Below are 12,686 nucleotides of genomic sequence, written 5' to 3'. Positions count from 1 at the left end.
AACGGCTTCTTGGGAAAGTCCTTTTCTGTAATACTGAAAAGTCATTCACCTGATTCAGAGTATTTATAATCTTCTTCTAATGTTTCAGGAGAAAAAAATCTTTTCAAGATAGTACGAAGGCATCTTTGATCCCAGGTGTCTGTGACTCTACCACCGTAAATAATTTCACCTGAAAAGGAATTTGTATTTTGAAATTATTACTGTTTTTTAAAAAATTGATAGGCATACCTAATTTTTAAATTGTAATGTTTATATATACATTTATTTGGTACTGAAAATGGAACGCACACATCAGAATTTCCTTCCACCACCCCATCAAAGATAATATGTCAATTTTTGAAAAATAGAAAAAACCTACTATATGTATGCTACCCTTATTATTTTGCTGTTTTAGTTTTCAGAAACTAAAGCCACTGCACTCTATTTACCTATTTCTTTTTTCTTTTTGTTATTTTGCTTTGAAATATTGATTTTAAATCTTATCATTGATTGCAATATTCTAAAACATACACACTTTCCATCAAACAGTGCTTCTTTTGGAGCCAATGAGTAAAATGGAATCTAGTAGCAAGGCATTCAAGCTCTATACATTCCTTATAAATTACTGCTATCAAAGTTAAAAGGAAAGATAGATTCAAAATGAAAGGGAAAACTCGCTTCATAGTAATTATAAGGAATTATAACTGGTTGGTATCCCATCTCTCTTTCCAAAGAGAAGCTACTTTCCATGCACTCCACTGTCATTCCAAAATTATGTGTAGCAAGGAAGCACACTGGAATCTGTTGCTGATATAATTTCTTTAATATTCTAGATCCATTGCTACAATTCACCATTCACCACTGTTGTGTTCCTGGAAGGATTTCACCTGTGATACCAACACTGTCAACTTCTGAATCCTCCAACTGTCGATCCATTCTCATCTCTATTTCTTCCATCATGTCAGGAAGAAAAAATAATTTTTCCTTTCTCTTTCAAGCTGAGATGATTGGTTGGGAGAAAGTTATTTCAGTCTTTGGAATCACAATAATTTATTTCTTCCAAGACTGCAATGTCCTTATGTGCACATCCTGTAGGGATGCCTGTCTTCCCTCTCCTGTTGGAGTACCTCTCGTCAGTCTTGCTAGATTAGCCACTAAGGGAGAAGGGAGGGGAAGTAGGTACCAGGGCTGATGGTTAAGTTGCTGAATCCTTGTATTAGCAATTCCAAGAGGTAAAAAGATGTTCTGTACCTTCCTGAGAATATTCTTCAGTGACCCTCTGGGAAATCTTGGAAGACAAAATTGGGTTAAATCTCTGTCATGGGTCCATCTAATATGGGCCTAACTTGAAGCTCCTCTTGGGTCCTTGTCACTGGAACATAAAGCTCTAGTGTCTCTAATTGCATGATGATGTCAGGGAAAGAAGGGTGTCTTAACATATATTATTCTAAAATAAGTTTCCAACTAAAGTATCTGCATTTTGACAAGCAGTACAGAAATGTTTTCCTTACAAATCAACAGATTTTGTGCTTCTCCATCCAGATTTGACTTTATCCTATTTCTTGGGTCACACTGAGTAAACAAGGAACTCTGTCATTTTGACTCAGGGTAGATGACTCACAGCTCACTTTCAAGAAGGAGTCTTCTGGCTTTGGTCTTCTCAGAAGAGGGACCATGGTTGTATGCATGCACGTGTACTGGTGTCTGTGTGTGGCGTTAACCATCTATGCTACTGCCTGGTCTGGCCCCAGCATCATGGTTCCTATGGGTCCCACTGCAGAACCCAACATAGGGGCTTCCCCCTTTTCTTCTTTTCCCATCCCTGTGGGCTGGGTCAGGGATGGTTCAATAAAAACTGGAGAGGCCTGAGGTTTGACTTTGTCTTTGTCAACTTTGAGCTCAGATCCACCCCTAATACCACTCCTGGATGTATGTATTGCTGCAACCTACACTACAAAATCTGAAGGTCCTCCTCCAATCCCAAATACCTTCCAGTATTTAAAGCCTCCTAAGTATTTCTCTGTTTATTCTCTCCTGTCTAGTTTCTCCACTGGTATTGACATACCTCCATGTTCAATCCCTCATTTTGCTTTTATTACAGCTTTGTGAATTGTTGCACCTCTCCTAGTCTAAAAGACCATAATTGCTAACCAGTGTTTGTAAGTTAGAGCAAAATTTATTAGCAAGACACGTAGGTCTTTCAAGATTTGCCCGCAGCTTATCTTTTTAGTGTTGTCGAAGACACAACTGCCCTCCAAACACACCTCCTCTTTTGGAGCTACTAACTATTTCTCTAGTAGTGCCATGTCCCACACACTGTTGGCCTCCCCTAACCCCCACACCTTTATTGAGGTATAATTGGTATTCAAAAAACTGCACATAATTCATGTATACAATTTGGTGAGTTTTGACATATGTATATACTTATGTTGCTATCTCCACAATCCATATGGCAAACATATCCATCACCTCCAACAATTTCTTCATGCCCTCCACTGTTTATTGTGGTTAGAATACTTAACATGAAATCTACCCTCTTGACAAATTTTAAAGTACAAAATACCTTATGATTAACTGTAAATGCTATATTGTACAACAGATCTCCATAACTTACTCATCTTGTGTAACTCTAATTTTATACTAATTGAACAACAACTCCCCATTTTCCTCCTCCCTCTATCCTGTGATAGCCACCATTCTCTTGTCCACTTCTAGACTTTTGATGATTACAGATGCTTCATATAAGAGGAATCACGCAGTATTTGTCTTTCTGTGACTAGCTTATTTCACTTAGCATATAGCATAATGTCTATTAGGTCCATCCATGCTGTCACAAATGGTAGGATTTCTTTCTTTTTTAAGGATAAATAGTATTCCATTGTATGTAATTACTATACTTTCTTTATCCATTTATATGTTGATGGGCATTTGGGTTGTTTCCATATATTGGCTACTATGAGTGATTCATTATCTCCATCAGCTTTTGGTAGGCAGAGACTATGTCATCTTTGATATCCAGCATCTATCGTAATAGTACTAATCAGTATTTTCTGAATTAATCCATAAACAAATGCCTAAAAAACTCACCAGTAGCAAGTATTGCCACCTGCATAAAGCATTGTCTTTTCACTCCTATCTTTTTTTAAAAACAGTTTCAATGAGATATAATTAAAAACATAACAAAATGCACATAAAACAGATATATGTAAAAGAATATATATTGAATATATATCTATTCTTATATATATTACATATATATAATTTATTATTTTTTAAAATTTATAGAGTTGTCCAGTCATCATTACAATCTAATTTTAGAACATTTCCATTTCCCCATCAAAAGAAATATTGTGCTCATTTGCTGTCACTCCCCATGTCTACTCCTTGTCCTATGCAACCCCTGAACTACTTTCCATCCCTATAGATTTGACTTATCTGGAAATTTCATATAAATAGAATTGTACTTGTGGTCTTTTGTGTCTGACTTCTTTTACTTAGCATAATGTTTTTGAGGTTTATTTATGTTGTTGTATGTATCAGTACTTTATTCCTTTTTATGGTGAAATAAGATTCTATTTATGGATATGCCATATTTTACTTAGCCATTCACCAGTTAATGGACATTTTTGGACATTATGAACAAAGCTGTTATGAACATTTGTGCACACGTTTTTGTGAGGATATATGTTTTAATTTTTCCTAAGTATTTATTTATGAGTAGAATTGCTAAGTCATATGGCAACTCTATTTAAATTTTTTTTTTCAAAGCAGCAGGACAATTTTACATTGCCACCAGAAGCATATGAGGGTTCCAATTTTTCTATATGTTCACCAGTATTTGTTATTGTCTTTTTAAAATTATAGTCATTCTAGTAGGTGTGAAGTGGCATTTAATTAGAGATTTAACTTTCATTTCCCTCATGACAAATTGAGTGTCTTCGCATGTGCTTACTGGGCATTTGTGCATCTTCTTTGGTGAAATGTCTATTCAAATCAAATCTTCAACCATTTTAATATTGAGTTATTTTTCTTATTATTATTGAGTTGTAAGAGATTTTTATATACTTTGGATACAAGTCCCTTATCACATGTATGATTTGCAAATATTTTCTCTCAGTCTGTGTCTTGCCTTTTCACTTTCTTGATGGTGTGTGTTGACATGTTGAAGTTTTAGATGTTGATGAAGTCCAATGTATTTTCTTTTTTTGTGTCATGTCTTGGAAGTCAATGACTAACCCCAAGTCACAATTTACTCCAAAGCTTTCTTCTAAGAGATTTACCTTTATCTATTAATTGTAGGTCTGTCACCCATTTTGAATTAATTTTTGTGTATGGTATAAGATAAGGGTCCAAATTTATCCTTTTGTAGAAGGACACCCAATTGCCCCAGCATCATGTGTTGAAAAGACTATCCTTCCCCTATTGAATTATCTTGTCACCTTTGTTGAAAATCAGTGGTCATAAATATAAGGGTCACTTTTGGATATTCTCAATTCTATTCAATTGATTTGTAAGTTTATTCTTTTTTTAAAAAAATATAGATGTTATTTCTCAACACAAGCTCCATCAATTCAAGATATTTTTTGTAAGCAATGAAACCAGTCATTCAGTCCATCCCTAAAGAACTGATGGTCCTGGGAGTTTAACCATGTCACTGCAGTCTTTTTTTTCTACCTTAACCAAAGAAAAATGGGTGCTCTTTAACGAAATTCTAATATTAGGAAACACAGAAGTCAGAGGGAGCCAAATTAGGTCTGTAAGGTGAATATCTAATAATTTCCCATAAAAACTCTTGTGAAAGTGTTCTAGTTTGATGAGAGGCCTGCATAGCATTGTTGGAGTAGAGAAGGACTCTCTGGTGAATGTTCTTAGGAATTTTTCTGTTAAAGCTTTGGCTAACTTTTTCAAAACACTCTCATAATAAGCAGATGTTATCATTCTTTGGCTCTCCAGAAAGTCAAGAAGCAAAATGCCTTGAGCATTCCAAAAAACTGTTGCCATGAGCTTTGTTCTTGACTAGTCTGCTTTTGCTTTGACTAGACCACTTCCATCCCTTGGTAGCCATTGCTTTGATTGTGCTTTGTTTTCAGGATTGTACTGGTAAAGTCATGTTCCATCTCCTATTATAATTCTTCAAAGAAATGCTTCAGGATCTTGACTGCACTTGTTTCAATTTCCATTGAGAGCTTTGCTCTTGTCTGCCTCTGATCTGGTTTTAAGAGTTTTGGCACCTATTGAGTGGAAAGTTTGCTCAACTTTAATTTTAGTTGAAATTGTGTCAAATGAACCTATTGAGATATCTATGGTGTTGGCTGTTGTTTCTGCTGTTAATTGCTGGTGCTCTTCAGTGAGGGCATGAACAAGCTTAATTTTTTCTTTGCAAATTAATGTGGATGGCCTGCTGCTGTGAACTTCATCTTCAACACTGTCTTGGCCCTTCTTAAAACTAGTTATCCATTTATAAACTGCTACTGATTTATTTGGGGCATTGTCCCTATAAAGTTTTTGTAAAGTATCAATATTTCACCATTCTACCACACAAGATTCACCATAAATTTGACACTTTTTCTGCTTCAATTTTAGCAGAATTGATGTTGCACTGACAGGGTCTCATTGCAAATTGATGTCTTATTCTTCTTAGTGCCTCAGACTAGATCCAGAAACAGAATTTTCAACACAGATTGAAGATCCAAAATTTTAAAAACTGGAACACCTTTTTAAATTTTCCCATAAAATCAGTCTTATTTACAGAAGTACTTGGGATATTTGTTGCTGAGATTTCTTGTTTTCTTCAGCACAATTGTTTGACCGTTCTGAGACTCTTCTGACCAAGACTAGGTGCTGGCCTGGAGGGAACAGTGGATGGGTGCCACATAAAAATAAATTGACCCGATAAATGCTCTGCTCCCTTCATGCCAGAAACAAGAAATGTGATAGAGCTATCACCACCACTGCCAAGTCAAAATCTACATCTATTCTTATGCCAGTGCCACAATGACTTGTTATAACTTTGTAGTGAGTTTTGAAATTGGGAAACATAACTCTTTTGACTTCATTCTTTTTTTTTAAGATTGTTTTTGCCACTTGAGGTCCTTCAGATTTTCATAATCAGCTTATCAATTTCTGCAACATGCCAGATGCTCTGGGTGTAACAGTCTTCTGTTACATAGGGATTGCATTAAATCTATAGATTGGTCTGGCAAATTACTTTTTACCTCCCCAATTACTTTCATAGCAGTAGAGACTGAGGTAACCTGAAACATTGAGGGTTGTAGGAGAGGGAGAAAGAAAAGGAAAATAAGAAACAGGAAAATTCAGGGTAAGCAGAGGATACCAGAGAACAATTTTGCCTACCTTACCACTGTGTAAAGCAATTTTGGCCTCATTGGGATGGCTTGGGGCAGGAGTATAAAGTAACCTCCCAAATTCCAAGCCTTTCCCCATTGGTCCACTCTGGGGAATGGTCCTAATCTATTTTTACTGTTATTTTGCTGCCTCCATCTCAAATATGTTTTAACGTTGCATTTTGCCTTTTTGGTTCTAGATTAGCTGATATCCTTCTGCTGTTCTTCATTTCCCTTACTTGCCAATGAAAATCATCCATTTCCTTTCTGTCCCTGTTCAGAGCTCCTCCTTCCCCCACTTCCCGGTACAAATATCCTCTTCCTTACTACTTGAGCCAACATGGTCCAAATGGGTTCTATTTTTGGCAACAAGATCCCTATGTAGTCACAGTTAATATTTACCAAAACTTTAATTTCTGAAAGATTTTTCCTTTTTCACAGGTATATCTGAATTAATAGGTCTCTACCAGTTAATTAATGCTTAGGTTCTTTTGAATTTAAGATCATGGACTCTGGAGGCTATACTGCCTGGGTTCAAATCTTGGCCCCAGCACTTTGTAAATGGTGTGCCTTAGTTTTCTCATGTGTAACGGTGATAATAATAATCCTCATATTATAAGATTGTTATGAGGATTAAATCTGCTGATTCTTGGGAAGTGCTTAAAATAGTGCTTGGCATGTAGCAAGCATGATTTTTCCTATTACTACTTGAGAAAGCATCTGTCCCATTTTCTATGTGTGAATATTCTCATGATGTCCTTACATGTTCTTTTCACAATCTTATCTTCACACAGGGAACATCAAAAGTCATCATCACCACCATTAAACACTGGGGGAGGACATCCCATCTGTGTAAGGGCCAGGTGGGCATAAACAACAACTTTGTGGAACACAGCTGGAAGCCCTGGCTGCAAGGATGTACTCACCAGTAATGTAAATCAGTGCATCCCAGGGAATTTTTCCTTCTTTACAATAGAGGTTGAGGTTCAGTAAAGCACATTCCCTGTCACTGTCATTAAATTCATAGCAGATATTCCAACCAAGGGGGCCAAACTTCTTTCTCTCCTAGAATGAAAAATGAAAATGGTCTGAAATAAAATTTGATAATATTAATTTTGTGTAAAATGTTGAAACCTAAGAAGAAGTTTCCATTGAAATTGGGCATCCCTACTCTACAAAATCAGTAAAAATCATGTAGCTCAACTTCAGCTAGGCTTTCACCAAAGAGAGGAAGTACTTCTTCCTTCAATATTGGCTCCTCCTCATATTTCTAAAAGAAAATTTGCTATTACTAGAAATGTGATAGACCTGTTAAAAGAACATTTTTTAAAGCATTTTCTCATCAAAGGAGGAAAAAAAATTTCACCTATAGTCTTTTGGCATAAAAATACTGATATAATCTATCCATCTGGTGGAGAGAGCTATTCCCTACTGTTTTAAGGAGTCTGTCCATGGTTTTTTAGTTATGCTACACACAGAATCATATTCCTTGTTTCATGACACACTATCATTAAATCCTCCCCCAACTTCCTTTGTCATCTCCCTATCCTACCTGCATTTCTTAAATTTGAAATTGATAACTGTGCCAGAGGATTGGTTCCAAGTTCCCTGCTCTTGATCTCAAAATTTTCCTAAAGCTTAAATTACCTCCTCATCTCAGCTGCTTTTGTTAGCAGAACAAGGGCCTCACACCCAGAACTCCTGATCCCAGCCTGTCAGACTTCCCCTAAGATCTTTCAACCTATTTATCTTATATCTTTGGCATCTTTTCTTTTTTCTTTTTCTTTTTTTTTTTTTGAGACAGAGTCTTGATCTGTCACCCAGGCTGGAGTGCAGTGGCATGAACACTGCTCATTCAGCCTTGACCTCCCAGCCTCAAGCAATCCTCCCACTTCAGCCTCCTGAGTAGCTGGGACTATAGGCATGTGCCACCATGCCTAGCTATTTTTAAAAAATTACTTGTAGAGACGGGGTTTCGCTACATTGCCCAGACTGGTCTTGAACTCCTAGGCTCAAGCGATCTGCCCACGTTGGTCTCCCAAAGTGTTGGGATTACAAGCATGAGCCACTGTGCCCAGTCTGATTCATTCATTCATTCATTCATTCATTCTCTGTAGACCACACATGTTTGAAAACCAGGAAGCTAATATAATAAATATGCCATCTAAAATATGTATTTGGAGAGTTAGAATTCAAGTACAAGGTTACAGGATGAATACCAGACCAAGCAGTGACATTTGAACAGAGGAAAGGAGACAGTGGTTCTGAGTTGAAGGTAATTTTTCAGGGAACTTGGGGCTTCAGTCATATTGGAGAAAGAGGCCGTTAAGGGAGATAACCTCATTCAAAAGAACAAGTGAGAGTAAAGCTATTGTAAGAAAACAAAGAAGGACTTGATGACTGATAAAATATGTATGTACAAAGAGGAAGAATAAAAGCAATCTCTAAGTTCTGATTGTAGGTGATTGAGAGAATGGGACCACTGATTTTAGTAGAGTTTGGAGGGGAAGCAGATTTTGGGCAGGAGGCAGAGCTGAGGAAATCTATTTTGAGCTTGTTGAATTGAATTGAACCTGCTGCACTCATCCAAGTGATGGTATTCTGTAGGCAGATCAGATGAGAGGTGAGAGCTGAATCTGTGAAATACTGAGGCAAGGGGAGTATAGAGATTGAAGGTTGAATTAAAACAACTTGAGTTCAGACACAGAATGGGGCCTTCAGCATTTGGCAATGACATTTACATGCTTTTACTTAATTCTTACTATTTATTTCATAATACACTTCTTTGTTGCTATTAAAAAGCAGAGTTGAGTGTACCTGAATAATTGCATGGAAGAAACAAATGCCAAATATTATTTGTCTCCATTTTTTTCCAAGTATATTTTCTTCAAAAAACGAAGGTGTCATTTCAGTAAATGCTCGTCTGATATTTGCACGTAAGCCTTTTGGAGGCTCATTGGTCACCTGGATTTAGATAGAATATACATGGCAGAGAGAGTGATTGTGTAGATTTGCATTATTTCTGAATAACACACATAGACTGAAGCCATTGAGAGGATGTAGATAGCTGATGTTCATGAAGAGGTGGGGACCACTCCTGGCATGTTCAAACCTGCTTTGAATCTTGCTCAGGCACAGTACAGGAAGAATAGGCAATGGCAGGGTTCTCAGGCCAACAGTGGTTGAACCACATGAACAAGAACCTCAGACACTTCCATTTGGTGTCCATTTTTTCTAAACCTAGGCCAGAAAGCATGCTTAGGGTTTCCTTATTGAATTTTGCATGATCCCGACATAGGGCATTGTCCCATAGTTTGTCCCCTGATGTCCTATGATATGGGGCAGGGAGGGAAGAAGTACCTCTTGTTCCTCATATGCAGAGGCTTGCCACAGATCATAAACTTCTGGCATTAAAATCCAGCAGCCACACTAGTATGGCTTGTAGGCCTCCTGTCTCTCAGATGCTGAAACATTCCCTTAACTCTGGAAGGAGTTCCTTTCTCATCACTCTGTACCCTTAACATTTTCTTGTGAGGGTGAGAGCTGGAAGAGTTGAACGACCAATAGGACTAGAATATGCAAGGCTGGGTTGGGAAATCGTTTCCCTGCTTGCTATAGGTGAAAGGTTACTGACCTCACTTCCACACCCTGGCCACACAGACCTCCACATGCATCTGCGCAGGCTCTGGTCTCCCTGGAGGCACTAGGTGTATATTCTGAAACCAACCATTTCACATTGTTCCAACCATATGCATAAATTACCTTAACAGAATTTTGAAGAACTGTAACAGGAAATGTATTACTAGGCATGGAGCTTAAAAAAAGTCGAAAAGTGTCCTTGATAGCACTACCTGTTTAAAACAAAGATAAAACAAAAGAAAAATGTTTAGTTGGTAGTAGCACTTTTCTTTAAGAAATAATTATCCTAGAGAAGGAAAAAATGCTATAAGCTTTGTTTAAAGACCTAGTTAATCTCTTTCAAGTATATTGTAAACTGTTTTAAAATGGGAGTAAGATACGTTGTTTTAGAAACTTCATGGTAGGAAGGGTTGGCAGTTTAGAAGCAGGCACATTTGGGTAAATAAATTAGAGACATATTAATTTTTAATACTTGCTGAACTATTAAGGGCCTTATCTTTGAAATGGGAAACACTTTCATTTGAAAAAGAGGGCAGTTATCGCCCAGGTATGTATTCTCATGAGGATTTTTTGACCGTTCAGTTTAACACAAGTTGCATGAAAATGGCCAAAAAGCCCTACTGAGAAGAGATTTCTCCCCTCAGTAGAAAATTTGCAAAGGAAACAAGGGAGCAAGGATATGGAGCTATTCCATGCGTGGCATTAGCACGTTAAGTCAATGCACTTACTTTCTGAGCTATGGACAGAGGACCCAAGAAAGAATGAGCTCCACTGTAGGTTCAAAAAGCCAAAGTAAAGTTGGAAAAATCATTGCTTCCATCACAGGAAGACACAGGAATCATCCAAGGACAACTTCCTTGGCATTGTTTTTTAAGTACATATTATGCTGTTTCTCAAACGTGCTAGGCTGGCTCCCTCTCTAGGGCCTTTGCACTGGCTGTTCACTCAGACTTCCTTACTTTCTTCATGTCTTGGTCAAATATCACCTTCCCAAAGACGTCTACTCAGACTAAACCATTTAAAATTGCTATCTTCCTGGCACCTACTCACATCCCATCTCAATTTTTCTGATCCTCCTTACCTTACTCTCCTTTTTATTTTTTCCAAAGCACAACCATGTTCCACCATGCCATATACGTTACTTATTTAACATATGGTTTATTCATTGCCCGTCTTGCCCCAACTAGAATGGAAACTCTATGAGGACAAATATCTATGGCTGTTTTCTTCACCAGCATATCCTAGAAAAGTATATGGTACACAGTAGGTCCTTAATTATTTATGGAATGAATGACTGCAAATCAAAGCTGATTTCATGCTTCTTGGTTTGGCAACCTAAATTCATAAGCCATATTAAATGGCCCAAATTAAAAGTTAGTTCTATCAAATTCTAGAGCAACACTAACACTGCTTGCATAGTAAAAACTATTAGGCAAAGAAGTCAAACAACAACTAAAGTCTTAGGGCCAATGATTTCGGTAACCAAAAAAACAAAAGGAAGAAGGCCAGGTTTGGAGAAGCATTTTTTCCATACTTTTGTTCTTATAATTGCAAAAGCACCAAGATTCTTAACTTTCATAGACATCGTAGAATTTTAGGGCTGGACTAGAAAAGAATCTTAGAAATCATCTTAGTACAGGACTTTTCATGATGACATCATGTAGTCATTTTACAGCTGGGGAAACAGACCCAGAAAAAAGATACGACACGCACAGTCAGGAAGTGGTGGGGCAGAACTCTACAGAGGTGACAGGATTTCAAGTCCTGAGGTTTTATTTTATTTTATTTATTTATTTTTTTCTTCCGTTTGTATTTTCAGCTTACTACCTGAACGTATTTTATTTCATACTGGTTCAAGTTAAACATCAAAACTTAAATGGTTAGGTTATAAATGATTATAGCAAGGACCAGAAAAGGATTTTTCCATCCACTTAAGTTTAGTAATCACTTAAAATATACAAAAAACTTCAGCTGGCTTCCTTAGCCCATCCAGTCTCCTTGAAGAACGGGCAAATGCTCTTGTTCTAGTTATAGTGAAGCTGAAAGGCATCTCCATATTCTGGAGGCTCATATAGTACCATCATAGCAAATTGCTTTTTTGATGCCTCTCTCGCATTTTTTTTCTTAATTATATTCCTAATCATCAGGGACCTCTGACCAGTACTGAAGACCTCCTTGTCATTTCTCTTTAATTATTTAAATAGAAATAAGCCACAGGCTCAACAGGAAGCAGGCCATCTCTTATTTGACCGTGAAAGAGTGGAAATAGTGGAAATTCTGAATGGTGGATGTCCTTACTTTTGTTGGAAGCAGCCTGCAGAAGGCTTGTCAGTGAGGGCAGGGGGCCAGGAAGTGAAGGGCCTTTAGGGAAAGGTTGCTAACCCCTGAGTTGGCTCAGTGACCAGTGCAGACTGGGGACTTTGTAAAGGAGCAGCTCTTCACTTTAACAAGTAGCACTAAGTAAAGTGATTTGCAAGATCATCTGCATAGCTCTCACCTTTCCAGAAAGCTTTCTGTAGTCAGGGCATGAAGAAAGGCCTCAGAGAAAGGGCTCTCTCTGGATATGCTTGTCTGGTGGTTCTCCCCCAGGGCTTCCCAGCAGAGTGGTAGGGTGGGACCCACACGATTTCTTACCAATAAAATAGTTCCCGAGGTTTTGGTTATTTTTATACTAACACTTTAAAATGAATAGATTCTAATTCCACTTATCTCTTTGCAGCCCAT

General features: G+C 37.5%; 1 protein-coding gene across 14 annotated transcripts in view; it reads right to left on the bottom strand.

Moving 5' to 3' along the window:
- Positions 1–12,686, bottom strand: part of DNAH6 (dynein axonemal heavy chain 6) — a 359,634-nt gene that overhangs the window by 30,821 nt on the left and 316,127 nt on the right. For 13 of the 14 annotated variants that reach the window (XR_010343231.1, XR_010343232.1, XR_010343233.1 and 10 more), the window contains 4 exons: positions 10,086–10,174; positions 9,141–9,287; positions 7,250–7,388; positions 50–169 (listed from right to left, as the gene is read on the bottom strand). Coding sequence is in view for 11 of the 14 variants with exons in the window: in XM_064377854.1 (XP_064233924.1) it covers positions 50–169; positions 7,250–7,388; positions 9,141–9,287; positions 10,086–10,174 (495 nt within the window). In the remaining 3 variants the exon portion in view is untranslated. Of the gene's footprint in view, positions 1–49; positions 170–7,249; positions 7,389–9,140; positions 9,288–10,085; positions 10,175–11,043; positions 11,204–12,686 lie in introns of those variants that run through there. The other variant, XM_064377863.1, reaches the window with a different exon arrangement.

The sequence above is a fragment of the Aotus nancymaae genome, unplaced genomic scaffold, assembly GCF_030222135.1.
Source record: "Aotus nancymaae isolate 86718 unplaced genomic scaffold, 86718_ANA_hifiasm-v0.15.2.pri h1tg000017l, whole genome shotgun sequence".
NCBI classification, from domain to species: domain Eukaryota; kingdom Metazoa; phylum Chordata; class Mammalia; order Primates; family Aotidae; genus Aotus; species Aotus nancymaae.
The sequence above is the reverse complement of the archived record's forward strand: the minus strand, read 5'-3'. Positions and strand labels throughout refer to the sequence as shown.